This window comes from Canis lupus, chromosome 19 (genome assembly GCF_011100685.1).
Source record: "Canis lupus familiaris isolate Mischka breed German Shepherd chromosome 19, alternate assembly UU_Cfam_GSD_1.0, whole genome shotgun sequence".
NCBI lineage: Eukaryota > Metazoa > Chordata > Mammalia > Carnivora > Canidae > Canis > Canis lupus.
This window is the reverse complement of record NC_049240.1, coordinates 3791316-3815278: the sequence shown is the minus strand read 5'-3', so window position 1 is coordinate 3815278 and position 23963 is coordinate 3791316. Positions and strand designations below refer to the sequence as shown.

At 47.3% G+C, this 23963-nt stretch overlaps 1 protein-coding gene across 2 annotated transcripts; it reads left to right on the top strand.

The window, feature by feature from the left end:
- Nucleotides 1–1010: 1010 nt before the first annotated feature.
- MGST2 (microsomal glutathione S-transferase 2) lies at nt 1011–22020 on the top strand. Of its 2 annotated transcripts, none has more exons than XM_038564508.1 (5): nt 1011–1151; nt 5723–5822; nt 18401–18471; nt 21154–21235; nt 21684–22020. In XM_038564508.1, the coding sequence occupies exons 1-5, from the start codon at nt 1094–1096 to the stop codon at nt 21811–21813; spliced, it is 441 nt and encodes a 146-aa protein (XP_038420436.1). In that variant the 5' UTR covers nt 1011–1093; the 3' UTR covers nt 21814–22020. The 2 variants fall into 2 exon arrangements, with proteins under 2 accessions (XP_038420436.1, XP_038420437.1); XM_038564509.1 differs by lacking the exon at nt 1011–1151 and adding an exon at nt 2053–2171.
- Nucleotides 22021–23963: the final 1943 nt, after the last annotated feature.

Below are 23963 nucleotides of genomic sequence, written 5' to 3'. Positions count from 1 at the left end.
AATTTATGGTCACGCCTATGGGAGAGTCAAGGTGACAGTGAGACAGCATGATTCGCCGGTAGAGCACAATGGGAATCTGCTGGGCCCGGGTTCAAATCCCCCTGCTCCTGGAGAATGAGGTTAGAACCCAGCTAACCCAGCATTAAGCCTCTGGGGATTAAGTAAACGCTCCCAACTCTTTTCCCACGAGAAACGGCCACAGGATCCGCGAGGCCCCGCAGTCGGGCGAGAGGCTCGAGGGCCCAGAGGGGGGACGGGCGGGATGGAGGTGAGGCGGCTGGAGGAGGCGGCCTGCGAGCGCTGCTGCTCCGCGGTAACCTGCCCGCGCCCCACGGGGGCTTCCAGCAGGCTCGGGGCCTCGGGGCAAGGGGGGGCTCGGGGGGCTCGGGGCGCGGGGGAACCCGGGGCTCGGGGGCTCAGGGCGTGGGGGCGCTCGGGGCGCGGGGGGCTCGGGGGGGGGGCTCGGGAGGGGGGTCTCGGGGGAGCTCGGAAGGGGGGGCTCGGGGTTCGGAGGGACTCGGGGTTTGGGGGGGCTCGGGGCTCAGGGGGACTCAGGGTTTGGGGGGCTCAGGGGGGCTCGGGGCGCGGGGGCCTCGGGGTTTGGGGGTCTCGGGGGGTCTCGGGGCACGGGGGGACTCGGGGTTTGGGGAGGCCCAGGGCTTGGGGGCTCGGGGGGCTCAGGGCTCACGGGGACTCGGGGTTTGGGGGGGTGGGGGCTCGGGGGAGCTCGGGGCGCGGGGGCCTCGGGTTGGGGGGGCTCGGGGCGCGGGGGTACTCGGGGTTTGGGAGGCCCGGGGCTTGGGGGGCTCGGGGGGGCTCGGGGTTTGTGGGGACTCGGGGCTCGGGGCGGGGGGTGGTCCGGGCTCGGGGCGCGGGGCTCGGCCAGATGCGGATCCGGACGGGCAGCCCCGGGGCCACCCGCCCCGGGACTCCCGCTCCAGAGCAAAGGTCGCGGCGGACGCCGGCTGCTCGGGGCTCCCCGGGGCCCTGGGCCCGCCCCGCCCGCCTGGGGCTGCGGCTGAGGAGGAAGGCCGCCCGCCGGGGGAGCGCCCGCGGCCCGCCCTCCCTCCCGGAGCCAGGACGTCGGTGCAGGATGCCGGCGCGCTCGGTCCTGCTGGCTGCCGCCTCGGTCCTGTCCGCCTGCCAACAAAGTAGGGGCCGGTGCGCGCGCGCGTGTGTGTGTCCGCGTGTGCCCGCGTGTGTGTCCGCGTGTGCCCGCGCGTGCGGGGGGGGGTCTGGCCTGTGAGTTCCCCCGCCTGGAGCCCGGCTCCGCGGCGCCTCCCGCTCTGGGGACTCGGCTCTGGTACATTCCAGGGAGCGCTTCCCTCAGAGGGGAGGCCGGAGGCCCCCAGGGCGCAGGGACGCTGCCCTGTCTGTGGCACAACCCAGGCCCCCAGTGCAAACCAGCCTTACAAATGCACTAGCCCGGGCGGGGGGGCGGGGGGGACTCAGGGGCTGCCTCGGGCCCAGGGCGTGACCCCGAGGTCCCGGATCCAGTCCTGCCCGGGCTCCCTGCATCGGGCCTGCTTCTCGCTCTGCCTGGGTCTCTGCCCCTCTCTGTGTCTCTCTTGCATAAATAAATAAAATCTTAAAAAAAAAAAAAAGGTTAAAAATACCACTACCGGTGGCCCGGGTGGCTCAGCGGTTTAGCACCTGCCTTCGGCCCAGGGCCTGATCCTGGAGTCCCCGGATGAGTCTCACATCCGGCTCCCTGCAGGGAGCCTGCCTCTCCCTCTGCCTGTGTCTCTGCCTCTCTGTCTGTGTCTCTCGTGAATAAATTAGTAAAATCTTGTTTTTTTTAAAAGAAAGAAATGCACTGGCTAAGCTGAGGGGAGCGGGCTGGAAGTACGAAGTGGGAGTGTTCCAAGGGACCTTGCACCTGCCTGGACGGTGCTTGTGATTCCGTGAACCCTGATCTTTCAGTGAATGCTTCTTAAGGAAACCGGCTCGGGCAGGCACGATCAGCAGGTTTAAAAACGTCTGCGGAAACTGGAGCTTCAGGTTGGGCGACCAATCCCAAGTTTGAAAGCACCTCCCCCTGGGGGGTTGGCATGTCCGGTGCTGGCTGTGTCAAGGGCGTTGGCTCCACGGGGGCACACTTGCCCAGTGCTCCTCACCTTATCCATGATGTCACCTTAACACGCTAGATGGGGCAAACGGCCTGGCCACCGGTGAGCAAGCCTCGGAGCCACCCATGCCTGCCTGCGGGGGGTGGGGGAGGCCCAGGCCTGTGCGCACCATCGGTGCCTGGCCTAAGCAGTGCTGTGAATCTACGAGAACACTGTACTGTGCGAAGACACACGTTCAGTGGTTGCACTCCCAGCCTTTTCTAGACTGGAGCAGGGTGTTTGCCGCCCACCAAAGCAGCACTCAGGTCTCCAGCACCCCGATGCTGACCCAGGGTCTCACAGCTGTGGCCCTCCTGTGCCCCAGGGAGCGCAGGAGCAGTTTGCATGCCTCTGCTTGCTGTGGGGGTGCAGGGGACAGTGGGGACTGGCCAGGGGTCAGGTGGGGGTGGGCAGGGGTGGGTGGAGACGAGAGGAGATCCAGCCTGCCCTGCCATGGGTGATTCAACTGAGTCCATTTGATCTTATTATTTTTAAAAGATTTTATTTATTCCTGAGAGAGAGAGAGAGAGAGAGAGAGAGACAGGCAGAGGGAGAAGCAGGCTCCATGCAGGGGAGCTGATGCGGGGCTTGATCCCAGGACCCCAGGGTCACACCCTGAGCCCAAGGCAGATGCTCCACCGCTGAGCCCCCCCACACCGGGCGTCCCCAGCTGAGCCCATTTTAAAGATCTTCCCAGCTTTGTGCAGCGTCCCATGAAGCGCATAGAAAGGAGCCCTGAGAGCCCAGCGAAATGTAGGACTTGTGCAGTGAGAAGCGGGCAGGGCAGGAAGCTGCCTGGGAAGGCGGCTGCTTGTGCAAAGGCCACCTGCTGGCAGGGGCTGCAGGGGGGTATCGGGGAGGTGGGCTCTCTAGCGCCAAGCAGGTGGATGCAGATTGGTGGCCCTGAGACTCCCCTGGGGGGTAGGGGGGAATGGTAATTAAGTGAGGTATTTAGTCTCGCTTTGGTGACATCGGGCTAGCCCCAATGACTCCGTTTGGGGCCTGTTGTCTCCTTTTTAACAGCGGTAGGCATGGAACATTTACTGATTGGGGTGGGGGGAGGAGACAGAGAGAGAGAGAGCGAGAGAGAGGAGACATAAGTGGCATAACTCGTTGACACTGAGGACCAGAGTCGACTGCTTCGGCAGATGCCTGGGGTCTGTGGAGGGGCCACCGCGAACCACGTAGGGGCAGGTCGGGTTGTGACCTGTATCTCGTATCTGTCCAGTTCGGCCACTAAGCAGCCGGGTGGCCCTGGCCTTTGATGTTCCCCTCAGACAGGGTTAGGCAGGACACTGGGTGAGGATGCCCCCCAGGGGCCTGGCCTGGGGTTGGTGCCCTGCATGGTCAGTCCCCACCCTTGGCTGCTCCTGCATGGACAGAAGCTGCCGCCACCCTGAGCGGTGCCCCCCCCACCCGGTGCAGGAGCTGAGCTGTGGCCGGGGAGGGGGGGGACTTGGGGGCATGGGGGGCGGGGGGCCTTGGGTCACTCGCCCCGGCCCACACATGCCCCTCTGGACAAGTGAAGGAAAGGGGAAAGACAGGCCAAGCAAAAGGCGAATATGGTCAAGTGGTTTCTAGGTGACTGTGAAGGCGGGAAAGGAAACAGAGGCTCTCCGGGGAAGGTAAAGCAGCCCTTGCACCCTCATCACGGGGTCCCAGTGGTGGACACGGTGTGTCTGTGGCCCCTGACCCGGGAGATCCCTCCGGAGGAAATGCATCACGCCCAGTGGGAAACTGGTTCTGAGACATTAGCAAGTAGGAAGCGGATCTGGAGGTACTGGAATAAGGGAGACCAGAATAATGTGGAGACAACTGGTAAGGAACTGAAACGGGAAGAAATCATCCGAAGGGAAATAATAGACCCCAGAGCTAATTATGGGGTAAGAAAAAAAGGGGGGTGATAAGGACAGGAGGTGAGAACACCTGACCGAGGAGGCAAGCGTGGGTCTGAAATGCAATGAGGTTTTCCAGGCCTGGTCATCAGATGCGAGGGACTCCGGCACTGGGCTCGGGAGGTCTGTGCAACAGACCAATGACGGAGAACAAAGTCATAGTCGTTTTAGAGTAGGGAAACTGAGTCCGACGGGGAGACATCATCCCCTAAAGTTTTCTTGTGACCGTCCCTCCTTGCTCTTGTCATCTCTAGGGAGCCGCGGGTCCGCTTTATGTCGCTGTGGATTCATTTTTGAGACGTTTGTATAAGTGAAACTACCCAGCACTAGTCTCTCCTGATCTTGCTGCTTTTGCTCGATGTAATAGGCTTGAGGGTCACGCAGGTTGTTTCCTGCGTCAACAGTTCATTCCTTTATATGCTCTAATAGTATTCTATTGGATGGATATGTTGCAATACTATGATATGTTTATCCATTAACTGGTTGATCCACCCTAACCCATTGGTGTTAGGGTTCTCCAGAGAAGCAGAACCAATACGATAGACACACACTCACACACACACACACACACACACACACACAGGCATTTGTCTAAAAAATTGGTTCATGTCGTTGTGGGGGCTAGCAACTCTGAAAATTTACAGGCTGGGCTGGAAGGCTGGCCAGTCTAGCAAGAGCCGGTGTTGCAGCATTGAGCCTGAAGGCAGGGTGGAGGCCGACTTCCATTCTCTTTGGGGGAACCGCAGTCTTTTCTCTTCAGGCCTTCAACTGATTGGATGAGGCCCACCCACACCAGGGAGGGTAATCTGCTTTTTACTCAGAGTCTGCTGATATAAATGTTAATCACATCCAAAAAATATTTTCACAGAAACATCTAGACTGGTGTTTGACCAGACAGTTGGGCGCCGTGGCCTAGCTTAGTTGACACAATAAAATTAACCATTGCAGAGGTGTTCCTGATTTTTGGTTGTTATGAATAAAGCTGCTGTGTATGTTTGTGCACACATTTTTGTGTGGACACATGATTTAATTTCTCTTGGAGAGATAACTAGGATTGGAGTGACTGGCTATATGGTCTACATATATCTAACTAAAAAATCCTTTCTAGGTGGTTTCCTAAAGTGATTGTACCATCTTACATTCCACCAGAGTGCATGAGAATTCTGGCTGCCATTATAGCCTTATTTCTCTTTTTTAGTTGATATGATTCGTCTTTTTTTAAAATTTTTTAAAATTTTTATTTATTTATGATAGTCACAGAGAGAGAGAGAGAGAGAGAGAGAGAGAGGCAGAGACACAGGCAGAGGGAGAAGCAAGCTCCATGCACCGGGAGCCCAATGTGGGATTCGATCCTGGGTCTCCAGGATCGCGCCCTGGGCCAAAGGCAGGCGCCAAACCGCTGAGCCACCCAGGGATCCCTGTCTTTTTAATCTTAAACGTTTTACTAGGTATGTAATGGTATCTAATTGTGGTTTAAATTTGTGTTTTCCTGGGCAACTGGTGGCGCAGCAGTTTGGCTGCAGTTTGATCCTGGAGACCCGAGATTGAGTCCCATGTCAGGCTCCCTGTGTGGAGCCTGCTTCTCCCTCTGCCTCTCTCTCTCTGTCTATGAATAAATGAATAAAATCTTAAAAAAAATAAATTTGTGTTTTCCTAATGAATAGTGATGTGCCACATTCTAATGCCACATTCTAATTGTTAATCCCTCTATACTTGCAGGTTATTTTGCTTTACATGTAGGAAAGGCAAGATTAAAATACAAAGTAACGCCCCCGGCCGTTTCTGGGTCACCAGAGTTTGAGAGGATGTTCCGTGCACAGTAAGTAATGCTTCCCCCACCCTTGAGGGATCCAGGCCTCCCACGTATAGAGAACTCTGATCGGGAAAGACGCGCAGAGAATGTATCCCATTATAACAAACCACCCTTCACAGCCAAGCCCCTCGTCATGATGCTTGAAGCTTGAAGTAGCTAGCACATGGAGTCTCTACCAACCTATATTTTGAATTTAGAGGGTACGTTTACAGAAAAGGCTGGGATCTTAAGAAAGACTGCTATCCACGTCTAAGCATGGCAGTTTGGTTAACTGTACGCTGAGAGTTCAATAGCCTCCAGCCGGATTAGCTATGACATCAATTTTCCATCTTTATTTTTCCTTTCCACTTGAAACAGAGATGGGTCAGTGTTATCCTCTGTCCATGAACCATTTCCTAAAATCTCCAACCTGTAAGAATGAGAAAGTTTTCCATTTCACACATATGTATAGTGATTTTGATCATCTTGTCTTTTCAGATCCACACAGAATGTTCCACCATAAACACCATGAATTTGGCTGCTGCAGATGCTAGGGCTCCCTTTGTATTTCATCCCCCAAATAAGTGCTTTTAGAAACATTACATGTGTCACCATTTATGTGTCACTCAGTTCTTTTGTTAATACTTTGGGATTTTTCATCTATGAGTGACGTGGGCCTATAATTTTCCTTTCTTATATGATTTTTGTCTCACTCTGATATCAAGATTTTACTAGTCTCATTGAATGAGTTAGAGAATTATTTTCTGAGAGAATTTTAATAAGATTGGGAGAGTGTGTTCCTTTAAAATTGTTAGAATTTGTCTGTAAAATGATCTGTACTGATGTTTTCTTTGTGGAAAAAATTTTAAACTGTGGATTTTGATTTCTTTCATGATAATTAGATTCTTCAGCTTTTTATTACATCTTGAGTCGTTTGGGGCAAGTCATGATCCTTGAGCTGCAGCGTTGTCCTCTTGTCCATCTCTCTGCTTCCACAAGAATCACATAGACTATTCTGTAGGCTTGAAAGTGTGGGATGAATACACTGGTATAGAAGGGAGAATTTTAAGAGGTGCATAAAGATGATTTTTGCAACAAAATTTTATTGAGGTAAGAACATGTAATAGGAGATATACCCTCTTAAAAAATTGAAATGTATAAAACATTATTGTTTGTAGAGGTCGTGTTGTACAGCACATCTCCAGAGCTTGATCTCTTACTTGATTGAAACTTTATGCCCAGGATATGATTATCAGTAACATCGGACGATGTGGTGAGAAACTCATTTCCACTTTAATTGTCTTTGAATCTTTATGATTATGTCGAGTGGAAGGCATTGGTTTGGTGCCAGTATGTTCCACACTCCAGTATTTATTTTTATTAGCGTAACATATGTATATGGTCTGAAAGTAAAGTGAGATTACAAGCTCGAAAGCAACAAATAACTCTCCTTACTGCCAATCCATCTCCAGAGACAATCACTGGCACCCTTCTGACTACTACTTTTGGTATTTACTTCCATGTTTCTAACCATTATGATTTCACTGCTATTTATTAATTCACAAATTTTAGACATTATTGATTAGCTTCCTTTTATGGAATAAAGAATTTGAAGTCTCTGCACTTCCTCTTTTCCTTACCTCCACCTTCCAGTATAGTTACATCACTTTGTTGAGTTAAACCAATAACCAATGCTTATATTATTGTTATTAATTAAGTAATGTTCAAAGCTGAGTCAGATAGTATACTATGATTTCATCTTCCTGTGAATTTTTTGTTTTACCTGGGGTTAATGATTGCCTTTTTGTTTATTTGTTTGCTTAGTTTCATCCTCAAATCTTTAACAGGACTGAAAATCTTCTCTTAATACATTCAAATACATTAATCTAGTAATACCATTGGTTTTTGTCTTGGATAATCTCTGCTTGAATCCTCCATCTTTCTGCTCCAATCTGGAGGATGCTTTTTTTTTTTTTTTAAACATTTTTATTTATTTATGACAGTCACAGAGAGAGAGAGAGGCAGGGACACAGGCAGAGGGAGAAACAGGCTCCATGCACCGAGAGCCCGACGTGGGATTCGATCCCGGGTCTCCAGGACCGCGCCCTGGGCCAAAGGCAGGCGCCAAACAGCTGCGCCACCCAGGGATCCCCTGGAGGATGCTTTTTAAATCTGCTATATGCTGTCATTTTGGGACTTCTCATCATCCTAGGAATTTATTCTTTAATATTTTCCTGATTTGGATTGCCTGTTTTCCTGTATTTCCTATTTCCTATATATTGATTTTTCTCTCATGTTGGTGGAACATACCCTGCAGAAGTTTCCTGAGAGGGGGTAAATAGTTGGTCAATTTTGAGACTTTAAATTTCTATATATGCTTTTATTCTGCCTCACAGCTGATTGTAGGCTTGGTTAGACATGTATTTCTACGTTAAAAATCCTTACCCTCAGATTTTTGGAAATATTCTTTTGTTATTTTCTAGTTTTCATTGATATGGTCATGATGTTCAATGCCATTCTAATTCCTGATTCTTTGGAAACTGTGGAAGCTTTAGGATCTTCCCCTCACCCCAATGTCCAAAGATGGTATGGTGCTGTGCTTGTTTAGAGGCATCTGTCTTCACTATGCTGAACCTTAGATAAGGCTTTTTTATAGCCTGACAACTCATGTCTTTCTGTTCTAGAACTTTTAAAAAATAATCCTTTTCCCTGAATTACCTCTTCTCTGTTTTCTCTGTTCCTTTATTCTTAAAACCTATATTAGTTGTATATTGACCCCCAAATTGGTCATCTAGTTTTCTTTTATCTTTGGTTTTTCATCTTCTTGGACTGTTGTTCTTTCTGGGAAATTTCTTGAACTTCTGTTTACTAATCTTTAAAAAAATTCAGACACCAATTTTAACTTCTAAGAATTAATTTTTATTCTTTGGTTGCTCTTTAGTTATTGCTGCTATCAAATTATTCCTTTTCTGTTTTATGGATGCAGTTTATTCTCTTATATTTGAGGATTTTAATGATAATATATTTTTTGCCTTCTTGTATCATTTCTGTTTTTTCCAAGTTCCTTCTGATTTGTCTGTTTTAGCTTTTGTCTTTCATTTTTATTTATTATTTGCCCATTAAATATTTATTGAGCACCTCTGTATAGCCAGTGCTCTTCCAGCAGTTTGGGATATATCAGTGAAAAATTAGACAAAGATCCTTGCCCTCTTGAAGTTTACCTTATAGAAATATTAGGTATAGAAGATAGAAAGTAAATAGATAACATCCTAAGAAAATACTATATTATGAGAGAGGTGGTAAGTGTTAAGGAATAAAAGAAAAAGGAGAACATTGTAAGGAGCTTTTTGGGGTGGGTTACTGGGGGGTAAGTTGGGGCAGGTTACTATTTAGGGTGGTCAGTGTAGATGCCACTGAGAAGGTGACACTTGAGCAAAGGCTTGAAGCAGGTAGAGTTAGCCATGCAAACATGCAGAGTAAACACTCTTGAGGTGAAAGGAATAATTATTGCAAAGACCCCAAGTGGGAATGTGCCTGGTGGGTTAGCAAAGAGGTCAGCGTGGCTGAAAGGAGCTGACAGGAAGTGGCGGGAGGTAAAGTCAGAAAGGTAATGGATGGGTCACGTAAGGCCTTAAAAGGCTGTTGTAAGGACTTTGGCTTTTCTGTGAGCCAAACAGAAAGGCATTATAAGGTTTTGAGCAGAGGAATACACGATCCTATGTTCTAAAAGGATCATTTGGTCTGCTTTGATGAGAACAGTCTATATGGAGGCATTAGTCGAAGCAGAGAATTCGGGTTAGGAGGCTACCTTGAACCAGGCAGGTGGTGAGAAATGGTCAGATTCTGGATATGTTTGGAGAGTAGAGCCAAGCAAATTTCCTGACACAATAAATATGGAGTGTGAGAAGCATCAAGAACGACCTCAGGGTTTTGGCCCGAGCATCCCAAGAGACAACAGAGAGAGAGGGGGCAACAGGAGAAGCAGTTTGGGGGGGAAGACCAGGAGGTTCCGTGTGACATGTGTCTGAGACGTGACTTATGCTACAGCTAAGGAGGGGCTGTAAGCATGGTCGTTCACCAGCTACTCAGATCATTTCCTCTTTCCTTGTAAACTACGCAGTACATTGTTTATGCATCTGAGTGGAGAGACCCAGGCAGGTGGACATATGAATCTGCATTTCAGCAGAGAGATCTAAGCTGGAAACATAAATTCAAGAGTCATTGGCACACGAAGATAATTTAGAACCATGAGAGTGGACAAAATATTAAAAAAAAAAATTTTTTTTAAAGAACTCTTTAAGGGAGTGGGTGTGGGTAAAGGAGAGAAGAGGGGCAAAGACTGAACCAGCCTTAGAAGTCAAGAAGATAAGGGTCCAGCAAAGAGATCTGTGCAAAGGAGATCTTAGAAGCTTTACTCAAATGTCAGGTGGTTCTTGATTGGCTGTCTGTGCAAATTTAATAAAGAGCATCAGCAAATGAATTGGAAGCTCTGTGTGCATGGGTGGGGCTTACTGAGTGGGCAGCTTCCCGAGAGGGTGATTGATCAGCAGCAGCTTTCTTTCGGAGACCCCCAAATGCCAGTATCTGTAGGTTATCTTTCTGGGACCATTTGGTTTCTCTAAGGAAACCCCGTAAGCCCTCTGTGGGGGCAGGCAAGTATGGGGTGAGGGAGGAGGATGGGTGGGTATACTAGGTCTCACTTCTAGAAACCAGACAGTGTGGTGGGTGAGGGAAGGAAGGTTCTTCTACTATACAGTATGTGGGTTAGCTCAGGTTTCAGCACAGAATTTTATCCCTACCCTCCATTGCTCCTGGACTCCCCTGAGATTCTCTGTCTTGGGTTCTCTATTGTCTAGAGAGTGAGTGCTGTCCTTCTTCAGAAATTTGCTGATACCTCTCTTCCCCTGCCATGTCTGCTCCCACTCTCTTTGTTCTTGATGACTTTATATCTACTTTTTCCCCTTTCCTGGCATTTTAGTGAGGCTCCAGGAGGAAGAAGAAATAAACATGGGTTCAATCAGTCACATTTAGCAGGGAGTCCTCGTGATGTGTTCTCAACACCTCTTGAACATCCATTCTCCTGTTTGACAGAGGGAGGGTCTCATGCGCCGAGCCTTCAGCAATCAGCAGCATCTCATGAGAACTTGGCAAATTTTGTTCTCATGGGATTTATACTTATCCTTTATTTAGAAAGCGATATTCTTTTTCTACTCATAAAATTTCATTCTCCCTAATTTAAGTAAAAAATAATATAACTGATTTATAGAAAAATAGTAAGATGCTATATGGAGACTCTAAAATTTTGACACTGATATATTAATGCTGGAAGTCTGGGAGATGCTGTACTATTTATAAAAATCATCACAGGAGGAAATTCCACATCTTCCCACCTTATCTTCCGTCATCTGAGAACTTTCCATTGGGGAGGGTTGGGCTTCCAGCCCATGCAATCCTTGGGCCGCTTCTGGTTTGTTCTTATACTTTCCACAAATTTGATTTCTTTCAAGTTATTGCTGTCTTCCTTCTCCGTCTCTTTTTAAAAAAGATTTATTTATTTATTCATTTGAGAGAGATTGAGTACGGGGAGGAGGGGTTGGAGGGGAGGAATAGCAGAGGGAGAAGAGGAGGGAGGGGGAAAGAATCCCAAGCAGACTCCATGCTGAGAGCGGAGACTGTTGTGGGGCTCGATCTCACGATCCTGAGATCAAGACCTGAGCTGAAACCAAGAGTCAGACACTCAACCTTAAATGAGCCACCGAGGTGCCCCTCTCCCTTCTCGTATACAGCTGAACACCGATTTGAAATATTTCTCTTAAGTTGCTGTTTTTAAAAAAAATGTATACAAACCTAATATCCTTGTTAGAAGTGTTTTGTTTGTTGTGTTTGATTAATAATGGTAGAAGAGAGAGGGATCAAAAAATAATGGCCAATAAGCAAGGCAGAGGGAGTGAGGAGTCACAAAACATCTTCCAGGGCACGGTAGTTTAGTAATTGTCCTGGGTTCTCTCTGAAGGGTGAGTGGGGATGGTCCTACTCACTTCCCTGAATTCCTTCTTAGATGTTCCATAGCACTAGCCCAGATCTTTGCCTTGGGCTATACGGTTTAGGTAAATTAGGCCAATTCAGATTGAATTCATTGCTAGTGAAGCTATTTTAACCTTACCAGAGGCAGTTGAGGCAGCATCCCCTGGGATACCCGGGTCATTCCAAAGCCTACTCGGCTATTCTTGTCTTCAAGGGTAGGCTCTGTTGAACTCTGCAAGTCCCTGAGAGGAAATGACTTTTTTTCCTGACTCTCCTAGACCAAAGCATTGAGTCCTTCAGCTTCCCTTGAAGGTCTTATGACCTTGGCTATATCAGAATGCTGTCTTTTCCCTACTCTTTTTTCCCCCCACTGCTTTGCCCTAAGTATGGCCAAGAAGCGTGGTGTTGGGACTGATCCTATCTCTAAGTGGGAACCGACATCTACCAATCACTTCCTAGGTCCCTCTGACCACCACGGAAGTACCTATTTCCTGTCTCAAGCTCACCTCAGGTTGGATATTCATTTGCCAAGCCAAGGTGATTATTATGGCACCCACTTTACCCATGTTACCAGCCCAGGGCCTCTTCCTCATTCAGGTCCTCTTCTCTTCCTATAGGGAGGGCCTGAGAGAGGACTCTCTAGAGTTTTGCAGTCTTTTGCCAGAATACAATTTAAACTTGTGAACAAAGTAGGTGTAGTTTCAACAAGGGCCATTCCTTCATGTTATTGCTAAGCTTAGAAATTTCTATCTAGTCTAATTTGGGTACCTTGATTCCTTTAGATTGAAGGCTTTTATAAATCTAAAAAGTAGATCCAAGTACTACCTTGATCTTGTTGCAATTTAAGTATATTCCCTCTGATTCTGTTCTCACCAGAAGAGAAGAATAGCTGCTAATGACCCCACTCTTTTATACAGTTGGGGACCATTATTAAGTACCTTTCATCTTCTGTATTTTGAGGCTAGGTAGTAATAATTCTTCAGCTCCCCCCCCCCCCCCATTAAAAAATCTTGGTGGTTCTCTTTAGACTAAGATTTTTCATATTATTTCTAAACCTGAAGCCTAGAAATATGTGTAGTGTCCCAACGATGGTTTTGTTAGCGCTGGGTAAGAATGAAGAATTTCCTCTTACTTAGTTCTTTGAGCACCCCTATTTGCTTAATATTGAATTATTCAGTTCCTGTTCCAGAATCAGCCTGTCACAAGTAAGCCCAATCATCATGAATCTGAGTACTCTTGAGAAATAGTACCCTCTTCTTCAGCTTCAATGATAGCTGTATTATTATTATTCTTATTAATTTTTTTTGCTATTTCACTTACTTTTTATAGTCATTTTGAATTCAAATCCTGAAATTTAGAGGTTAAAACTAGTGGCTCTAATGTATGTCTAAAAACTATGGAGAAGGGAAAATTCACAATTCAGGAATTCTGCAACACTGAGCTTATAAGTGATATGGGTCACCTATTTCTGTAGTAAGTACAAATAAGTTAAATAAAATAGAGTGGACATATTCCCATTTTTCTGACAAGTGCACCCATCTTAAAATCAGCTGAAAGCCTAAGATGTACTTACCCACTGAGTTAGAAAGGGCTGGAGGTCCCTGAGGAGAGAGAATGACTCTGAATGATGAGCTCTTCAAACTGTAGCATCCTCCTGCACAAACCATCTGTATCGGTCAGCTCAGCTGCTGTAACAAAACACCACAGACTGAGTGGCTTAAACAACTGACATTTGTTTGCTCACACTTCTGGAGGCTGGAAGATCACGATCTTGATCTGAGATCAAGGTTCTGGCTGCTTGGATTTCTGATGAGGGCTCTCTTCTTTTGGCTTGCAGATGGCCGCCTTCTTGGTACGTCCTCACTTGTCCTTTCCTTGGCGTGTGCACGCCAGGACAGAGAAGGGGGGTGGGCAGGGTGAAGCTGGTGGGTGTCAAAGAACTCTCTGGTGTCTCTTCTTATAGGGACACCAATCCCATTAGATCAGAGTCCCACCCTTCTGACCTCTTTTACTGTAATTGCTTTCTCACTCCACATACAGCCATACTGGAGGTTAGGCCTTCAACTTATGAAAATTTTTTAAAAAAGATTTTTATTTATTTATTCATGAGAGACACCCAGAGAGAGGCAGAGAGAGGGAGAAGCAGGCTCCTCGAGGGGAGCCCGATGTGACCCAATCCTGGGACTCTGGGATCATGCCCTGAGCTGAAGCCAGATGCTCAACCACTGAGCCACTCAGGTGTCCTTCAACATACGAATTTTGAGGGCCACCCACAGTCAGTCATGCCACCACCAAATAGCTCTGTTACACGAGCTGGGCAAGTCTCAGGTGGTGGGGGGCTGAGAAGCGGCAGCAACGTGGATGAGGTGCAAGCCTCCCTCCCTTATCTGCTCATCCCGTTGCTTATCAGCAGCATCCCTGAATTGGGGGTTTGACTCCTGCCCTCCTGACATCACAGGCAACTGCTCTCTGGTGTTCCCACACAAGGGTCACTTGACAAGGAGCAATTTAGATAGTTACAAATCTATATAGAAAGATTAACTTCCACGGCTTTCATCCCCGAGCCTTTTCTGAACATATTAACCTGTTGCTCTGACCCTCAGCCAGTGTAAATAATTGAAAAGACTCTCCAGGGTTAAAAGCCAGCAGACTGAGGCGGGGTCATCTGTTAATAGAGCAAGCTACTCAGGGCGGTGTGCAGCCCCCTGCTTCCCAACGAGCCACCAAGGAGCAAACGAAAACTTGAGAGAGGAAAACCTCCTAAGAAGCCTTTAGCTCACCTTGTCTGTTTTTACTTTTTTATTTTTATTTTTTTGTTTTTATTTTTTAAACATGTTATACCATTCAAAATTCACTCTAGCTAATCGGGTTTTTCCATCTGGTACCTGGTTCAGATTTTTCTCTGAACAGGATTGCTATACACAGTTTCCTGTTGTGTGTTTATTAGAACTCCACCAAAGAGCAGAGTAATTCAGAAGTGTTTGAGGTCAGAGGTGTCCCAAGTGACGTGTGCATGCTGAGGGTGCGCTGAGGAATCTGCTGGGAGGGTGAGGAGATTTTGGAGCTTCTTTTTATATTTGCTCTTAAAATCTCTTCCTTTAATTTCTATTTTGTGTGTGTTTTACGATGTATATGATATTCTCTTCCAGTTTGTATTAGTGGCGCTAATGAATCAACCCCATGTTCCCAGTGGTTTAACACAATGCAAGGTTACACCCTGTTCACACAGGGTCCCTCATGGGTGTTCCTGCTTGAGTGGCCTTCCATGTGGCCATGTAGAGGCCTATGCTCCGTCCATCTAAGGGGTCTGTCCCCATCCATGTCCTCGGAGCTCTCTCCCCTCAACCAATGTATGTGTGGGGTGGGGAGGAGGGACCTTGGCACACCAGCTCCTTAATCATTGGTCTCAGAAGCGACAGGATTTACTTTCTCTTTCCATTGGCAAGAAGTAGCCCCACCCGAATCCTGGGAGGCCGGGAATCTAGTCCCTGGCTGGGCCGCTACCCCACAGCGCCAACTTCACACCATCTTTGTGGTCAGCTAGCCGCTTCGGCTACGCACAATAGGACGTGTGTTGCTGTTGTTGTTGTTTGTTGTTGTTGTTCTTAATGAGGTTATGCAACCATCAGAACTATACACATTTGGAGACTAGTGGTTTAGGAGCTGCTAAATTTGGCTGTCAGGCCAAAACTTGATCCTTTTTTCCAAAATGAGGTGAACTTAGCAGCATAGTTAATGAGGAAGACAGGATCAGTTGGTACTTAGTTCGGGACTGCCCTCACTCCTGCCAGCCCTCGGGCCCGAGGGGGACATTGCTGAGGCCCCACCGCCGGGCTCCCTTGGAACTGGGGATGACCCATGAGACGTTTCAGCAGCTTTAACTACTCCATCTCCTTAGGCTCCTTTAGGTCATCCTTTATGGTGACCGGCTCTTTCCAGTTGGCCCTGGGCTTTCCTGGTCTTAGTACTCAAAGTTCCATGTGCCAGGAAGCCCTCAGCTCCAGGCAGACCAAGACAAGTTATCTGGGACTGTCCTGGTTATAAAACTGAAAGAGTCCCATGTTCTGAAATCCTGCTCAGTCCAGGGTGATTGGTCCCCTGACTGTCTTTCTAGCAGATTCTGTTATTTGCCCCTGGGTAGAATTCGAGCCACGTCGTGACATCTGCCTATATAGCAAAGGAAAAGCTGCTCCCTAATCATTTTATGGGAAACTTCAATATCAAAAGAGCACAGGAAAAAAAAAAAGAGCACAGGATTACTGAGCAAAGAGGTCTCTAACCGCAGTGTGGACATGCAGGAAAGGGGTCGTAAGCAGCTCTACACTCTCTTCCCACACGAAGGAAATGGGCACAGCCACTGCCAGCTGTTTCCTGTTGCATTTGGAGACTTTTCCCGAGGATCGCCTATAGTACGAGGACAGGCTGTATCTGCCTCCGTGTCCAAAAGAGACCAGAAATTATTTTCATTGTAGTTTTCTCATTGATGTAATTAGTCGTTGAGAGGACTGTTAAAGAACAGATCTTCAGAGCCTGGTCCCCTGAGTTAAACAACGTTCACTCGCTGTGAACAGTCCTGGGGCACCTCCAGGCATGGACCATTTAGCTGTGGCTGCAGAAAGACCAGAGGGGGTGAAGAGGCTGTAAGGAACCTGTAGAATGGGATGCGAGGTATTTCAAGGCCAAGCAATCGTGGTATTCTCAGCAGGCAACCAGGAGAAGACCATCTGAGGACAGCTGGCCCCGGGCTGGCCATCGGAGGAGTATGCCCAGTCTCCGAGAGATGATGTTAAGTGGACAAAACCTCATTTCGGAGGGCCTAGGTCAGCAAAAGTGGGGCCAGGAGAAAAGTATAACAAGCAAAGCTACAACCTGAGGTCAGGGTGAGGCCAACGATGGCTAGCTGCTTCGAGGGGACAAACGGACTCATTTCTTGGGAACCGAACTGCCCCAATATTCCAGGCTCTGCCCTCAGGGAGCACAAACGCAGTGACGTTCACACCCTTGCCTGAATCTCAATGGCTTCTAACCACCTCTGCTCACACCCAGGACCTCAGCACCCCCCCTTCCTTCCTGGGGCCCCACTGATTATGCACCTGGAAACAGCCCCTTCCGGCTAGCATTTCAAGGGAGGGAATGTGCAGCTGTCCTACTAGAGTCCTCCCCCAAATCCTGTGGATGCAAGCCCCATTAGCTTTGGGAGCTAGGTTCTCAGGGGCCCAGCCCTCAACTGGAAATCTTAAGAGCTGGAGTGCTATGCGTGGTCCTCAGGGAGAAGCTGGAAGTTGAGGACTCCTGCCTGACGGTGTGATGCTGTGCCAGGGGGAGAGGGAGTGACGTTCAGTGTGGTGGTTTTCTCCTTGCCTAAACTGTAGGAGTCACTCAGCTGGTTTGGGATTTCTTTCGGAGGGAACTGCTCTGCGTGTGGTTGTAGAATCAGTGTCTCCGTGGGAGGAGGAAGTTCAGGAGCCTACCTGTGTCGCCATCGTGGTGGCAAAAAGCAAAACAGAACAACTTTTTAAATTTTTATTTTTATTATTTATTATTATTATTATTATTATTATTTTATTTTTAAATTTTTTAATTAAGAAAAGAAAGCCACTCATGGTGACCTCGGTTAGAAGATATAGCTCTTCAAGAACCAGTATAACTATTTCTGGGCCAACTGCCTCATAACCTTAAGTAATCAAGCTTTAAGGAAGAATGTGGAATCATTTCTGATTCTATGCACTATGCGGCTTCCACCAGGATCAACTCGAGACCTCATTACAAGTTACATTAAGGTTCTTTCCGGTTGTAATATTGTCAGCAAGGAGCACAGCCAACCTAACCAAGACCACTTAGGGGCGTAGCATGGGAGGGATGAATATAATTCGTCTTTTTTCCCTTTGCTAGGTGCAGATGAATTACAGTTCCCAGAGAACGATTCCATTTTGCTTAAAATAGAATCAAATTTTCCGTCCAAGTCTTCTATGAATAGAGGCAATTTGACTTGCTGTTAGGACAGAGCTTTGGAATCTGGTGGGGACCTAGTACCTTTCTCTGCAAGGCATCACTCAGCTTGTGCTCTCAGGACTTAGTTTTTTCCTCCATAAAACGGGAATGAAAAAATACTCGTTTACTTCTGGAGATTTTAGGGGAATTACCTAAAACCATTTTTTTTTTTTTTTAACCGCTGAGGAACTCAAGTGGAAGGCAATGAATATGTAAGAATTTTGGGGAAGAAAGCCTATTAATATAAACCGTGTTCCTTTCTGGGTTCTTTAGAGAAGATATGCAATGCATTTTAGGGTTAGAATCAAGGCCATCTCAAGATCTGTGTTTTGGAAAAGGGCTAGAATTCATTCCTAGCACCACTGGTGGCTCACGTGGAGGAGAGTGATTCTTGGCCCTGATCTAAGGTTGAAACAATTTTTGAGTCTTATCTTGGAAGACTCCTTTGACATGAAAACACACTAAGTTTTTATGTAATTCTTATATTATTTTTATAAGAAGAGGTTGGGCATTTGCCTCCAGATGAAAGCATACTACTTTGGTGTATAGTTTTCTCATAAAATAACCCGTGTCTTTATTTTTTCCTGCAGACAAAACTGTGTGGAGTTTTACCCCATATTTCTGGTTACATTGTGGATGGCTGGATGGTATTTCAATCAAGGTAATTTATTTATTTTTATTTTTTAAAGATTTTATTTATTTATTCATGAGATGCACACACACAGAGAGAGAGAGAGAGAGAGAGAGAGAGAGAGAGAGAGAGAGAGAGACAGGCAGAGGGAGAAGCAGGCTCCATGCAGGGACCTGATGCAGGACTTGATCCTGGGTCTCCAGGATCAGGCTCTGGGCTGAAGGCAGTGCTAAACCACTGAGCCACCCAGGCTGCCCAATCAAGATAATTTAAAAATACGGTCCACTCTGTTCTAATAATGACTGTGGTTCTTAGAACCCTGAAAGAACAGATGTGCAGCCATACATGTACTGATCCCAGAAATTGTTTTAAATGAAATTATCCATGGGTGCCTGGGTGGCTAAGCGGTTAAGCAACTGCCTTTGGCTCAAGTCGTGATCCCAGGGTCCCGGGATCGAGTCCTGCGTCGGGCTCCCGGCGTGGAGCCTGCTTCTCCCTCTGCCTGTGTCTCTGCCTCACTCTTTCTCTGCCTTTCATGAATGAATGAATAAAATCTTAAAAAAAAAAAAAATCTATGTTTGTGTGCATCAAAGAGTACTGCTCTGCAGGTAAGCTAACTTTGGCTTCACTTCAATTTAATTCAGTAATCAAACAAAAAACAAAACAAAAAAAACAACAAAAACTTGGAACAAACTGTATGCTGGGCCTTCCTGGATAGAAATGACATGAGCTCTGTCTTCAAATCTGATCCCTTCGTTCTAGTTTATCTGCAGCAATTCACTCTAATTATCATAGCTGTTATTTATTGAGCATTCACTATGTGCCAGGTCATGTTATAGATTTTTGAACCTCTCCACCATATCGGGTATATAAGGACTAAAAACCTTCTTATGAGGTAGGTTCTATAATTAGTGCGTACTTTACAGGGGAGGAAACTAAATCACGGGGTAAGTCATTTGTCCACCTTAACTTTCTTGAGTGTAGGAGAAAATTGGCTCTCAAGTACAGGCAGAGTCTGTAAGCATCTTCCCAATAACACACGCACCTTCTCTTGAGTTTGCAACTCTGTAGGCCTCTACCTTCTGTTTGGCTGGGAATATCCTTGGTGAGCGGAAGGCGTCCCCCCTTCTTCAACAGGGGGGCGGAGCAGCCTCAGCTACCCTAGTTGGACAAATTCAGTCTCTCTTGCTTTCTGATAACTTACCTCACCTCTGACGACTAACCAGCTACGATTTCAATAAACCCCAGTCCTGCTGCTTTCAAAGGCAGCCCCATCCTTGTCTTCGTGTAATTTTTACTGTCAACTGAAGGATCTCAGATAAAATGTCCTTCAGAGAGAGACTGCCTAACTCTAGTCCAGCTCATGTTTTTGTTCCCTGAGGGCATGAACAGAGGCAGTTGTTCCTTGTCAGGTGAGGTGGCCTTTAACAGCTAATCAGAAAAGTGCCTTTGAGGATGGGGCTCCAGGTCTGCTATTTGACCCTCTGGATTTCACTGTGGTGGGCTGAATAAGGCGGCCCCAACCATCAGAAAAGGATTTTTTTTGTCATAATTTTCCATTCTTTCCCATGAAAAATTAAGTTGCCTGTTAATTGGCCTGAAGAGGTCTCATTGGCTTCGTGGGAGTTAAGCCATTAGATGGGGTGTTTCAAACGTGCACCCTGCTCAGGATCTCAGAAAGGGGTTTTGTTTTTTTAAGTTTTTTTTTCTATATTTATTTATTTGGGGGAGTGAGAGCAAGCAAAGAGGGGAAGGAGCAGAGGGAAAGAGATAAGTCATTAGACGTGCTGAATGTGGAGTTCAATATGGGGCTCGACCTTGTGACCTTGAGATCATGGCCTGAGCCGAAACCAAGAGCTGTATGCTTAACCGACTGAGCCACCCAGATGCCCCTAGAAAGTCTTCTTATGCCCCTGCTTGCCAGACATCTTCAGAGGCAAACACTATTCTGGTCTTTTTCATCATAGTTTAGTTTTGCCCATTCTAGAACTTTACATAGTTGGAATCATACAGTATGTACTCTTGGGCAACGCCGTATTCACTCAGCAAGATGTTGAGACTCACCATGTTGTTGCAAGTGCCCATGTCTTTTCATTGCCGAGCGCTGTTCTGTAGGATGATTATCTCAGTTTGGTCATCCACTCTCCTGTTGGTAGGTTTCCGGGCTCTTTCCATTTTTCCCATTATGAATAAAGCTGCAATGGACATTCTGTACAAGTCTTGTTATGGACACGTGCTTTCATTTCTTTTGGGTAAATAGGTAGGCATGGGATTGCTGGGTCAAAAGTATGCTTAGCTCCATCAGAAACTACCAGAACTTTTCCCCGAGTGGCTGTACTATTTTTCATTCCCCCTAATAATGTATGGGCCAAAATTTTATGTTGTTGGTCTGTTTAAGTTATAGCCATTCCAGGGAGTATGCAGCGGTGTCATCCCATCGTGGTCTTAAGATGCAGTTTGCCGATACTGACTGCAGTTAAATAATGTTGAAAAAATTCTCGTGTGCTTATGGGTCCCTTGCTCATCTTCCTGCATTAATTATCTATTCAAATATTTTGCGCATTAAAAGAATTAAGTTATTTTCTTTTCACGATTGAATTGTTGGAGCTGTTTGGGTATTCAGGACACGTGCATGTTCTGCAAGCATTTTCTGTTTTCATGCATTTTGAGAGCCCGCCATCATATTCCGTGTCTTCTCTATTTTCTCTCTAGTTTTTGCTACTTGTCTCGGTCTGGTGTACATATACGCCCGTCACCAGTATTTCTGGGGATATTCAGAAGCAGCTAAGAAAAGGTAAGGAGAACCTACAAATTGGGTGTTTAGGCAAAGAGTAGCAGGATGGAGTCTGACTTAGGTGTGTGCGTGTTCCTGAGGATAGTGACTGCTCCGAAGGCTGCGATGGCACGAGTGACCTGTGTGCCATGCACAGCCAGGTGTGAGATGGGAGCCTCAAGTGCAAACTATGCCCTGGATGTGCGCTCGTGGCCGCCATACTTTAAATTCTTGCAAGAATTGTGCACTATCTCCAAAAAGTTGCAAAGCAAATAATCCTGCCCAGTCTTGATCATCCTTTGAATGTTCAAAGGAGCCAACTAACCTCTGTGGCTAGGCATCCTCTTCAATTTATGTGATGAATCAAGATTTCCAAATGGCAAAAGCATAGAGGTCCAGCCTACCTCAGGACACCTCCCTTCATCCCTGCAGCTAGTTATCAACTCTCTGCCACATGTCTGTCCTGCAGGATCACCGGTTTCCGGCTGAGTCTGGGGTGTCTGGCCTTGCTGACAGTCCTGGGAGCCTTGGGGATTGCAAACAGCTTTCTGGATGAATACCTGGACCTCAATGTCATCAAGAAACTGAGACACTTCTAATGTTCCCCCCCTCCTTTGCCCAAAGGCTTGCAGAAGCTATTTCCACTCTGAAGGTTATATGGGGTCACTTGATAAATTTTTAAAAAGAAAAATCTTTACTTTGTTTTCCTTGAAATGGCTTTGTAGGAACATACCCTGTAGAGAAGACATTTCCTGCTTAAGAATTAAAGTCGGCTATGAGGGGATCGAGCCGTACCCTCAGTGGAAGTGCAGAGCCCTGGCTTTTGAAGTGCATGCTGAAGTCATGATTGCTTAGGTGGGGAATAAACAGCCCGACCATGAGCTGGGCTTCCTGTGGGACCACCATGGTCACCTGCCCCTAAGACCACTTCTCCCCTGACGGATGCTAATAAGGAGCCAAGCTCACTTTATTGGTGGTAGGAAAGCAACAGATGGCTGCGTGTGGGGGAAGTCAGGCAGATGTGTGGAGTAGCCAGAGAAGAGCCATTGACTAATAGCACAAAATGAATCTGGTTGCGGAATGTTCTTGATAAAGAAAAAACGAAAAGAAAAAAAAAAAAAAGAGGCCTATCTTTTTTTTTTTATTTTTTTTAAGGCCTATCATTTTTAAGGAACCATCCAGAGACTGTGTGCAGTGATAGCGAGGATGCTAGCTGTCCTGTGTCACATGGGACTTGGGGCCCGCAGCTGTTGTGACACAGAGATGCAGTCACTGTGTGGCACGGTGCAAATGACCCTTCTTTACTTTCCTCATCTGTAAAGTGGGAATGAGTTCACCTCACAGTCTTCAGGGACTTTAGGAAATTGGGAATTATGAGCACATAGGACACATTTTAACGTCAGGAAAAGGGCTCTCTGTCAATTCTTCTACAGCAAGTGGACAGCCTTGAGGCTGTTGCAGGCATCTTCAAGACGCTGTCTATTGGGACTTTTCTTTTTTTGTGTGGCTACAGAGGAAGTTTTAAAGACGATGAATAACAGAAAATGAAATAAAGGCATTTAAAAACTAGTGTCTCCAGAATAGGGGGGAAGATAGGACAAGCCCTTGACTCCCAAAGAGCAGTACTAAATATTCCAAATGCCCTGAGAACATCGTGATCTGGGAATGGGGATATCAGGTTCCCCCCATTCACTGGCTGTTTGCCTGGCATAAGGCACCTCATCAATGGGGCGGGGGGGGGGGGGGGGGTGTAGTGAAGAAGTGAAGACCAGAGCCAGACCACACTGTTCCTCTTCTAGCACTTGCAGGCCATGCTGCTGCAGCACTCTGGCTCTCTGCCTCTGCTTTCCCTGGGCAAAATGGGGTTGTTGCTCACTCTAAAATGCTGTGTCTCTTTCTTTCTTTCTTTTCTTAAGATTTTATTTATTTATTCATGAGAGACAGAGAGAGAGAGAGAGGCAGAGACACAGGCAGAGGGAGAAGCAGGCTCCATGCAGGGAGCCCGATGTGGGACTCGATCCCAATACCTGGGAGCACAACCTGAGCCAAAGGCAGATGCTCAACCACTGAGCACCCAGGTGCCCCAAATGCTGTGTTTCTATGGTCCTTTTTACTTTTTAGTATTCTGATCAGTTCTGGTGACTTGACACTTTAATTGTTTTACACGTGGAAGACAAGGAAGAAAGAGTGCAAATGTTTGACCCTCAAGAACAATTACTGCGGGGAGGAGCAAGATGGCGGAGGAGTAGGGTCTCCAAATCACCTGTCTCCACCAAACTACCTAGAAAACCTTCAAATTATCCTGAAAATCTATGAATTCGGCCTGAGATTCAAAGAGAGACCAGCTGGAATGCTACAGTGAGAAGAGTTCGCGCATCTATCAAGGTAGGAAGACGGGGAAAAAGAAATAAAGGAACAAAGGCCTCCAAGGGGGAGGGGCCCCGCGAGGAGCCGGGCTGAGGCCGGGGCGAGTGTCCCCAGGACAGGAGAGCCCCGTCCCGGAGACGCAGGAGCTGCACCGACCTTCCCGGGGGAAAGGGGCTCGCGGGGAGTTGGAGCAGGACCCAGGAGGGCGGGGATGCCCTCGGGCTCCCGGGGACAGTAACAGCAACTGCGCACCCAGGAGAGTGCGCCGAGCTCCCTAAGGGCTGCAGCGCGCACGGCGGGACCCGGCGGGACCCGGAGCAGCTGAAGGGGCTCGGGCGGCGGCTCCGCGGAGGGGGCTGCGCGGCCCCGGGAGCAGCTCGGA

Bases quoted from the DNA above. Each gene is read 5' to 3' on its own strand.
- MGST2 (XM_038564508.1), top strand. From the start codon at position 1,094: ATGCCGGCGCGCTCGGTCCTGCTGGCTGCCGCCTCGGTCCTGTCCGCC. The intron at 1,152-5,722 runs GTAGGGGCCGGT...CTATACTTGCAG, and splicing joins CCTGTCCGCCTGCCAACAAA to GTTATTTTGCTTTACATGTA. The intron at 5,823-18,400 runs GTAAGTAATGCT...TTTTTCCTGCAG, and splicing joins GAGAGGATGTTCCGTGCACA to ACAAAACTGTGTGGAGTTTT.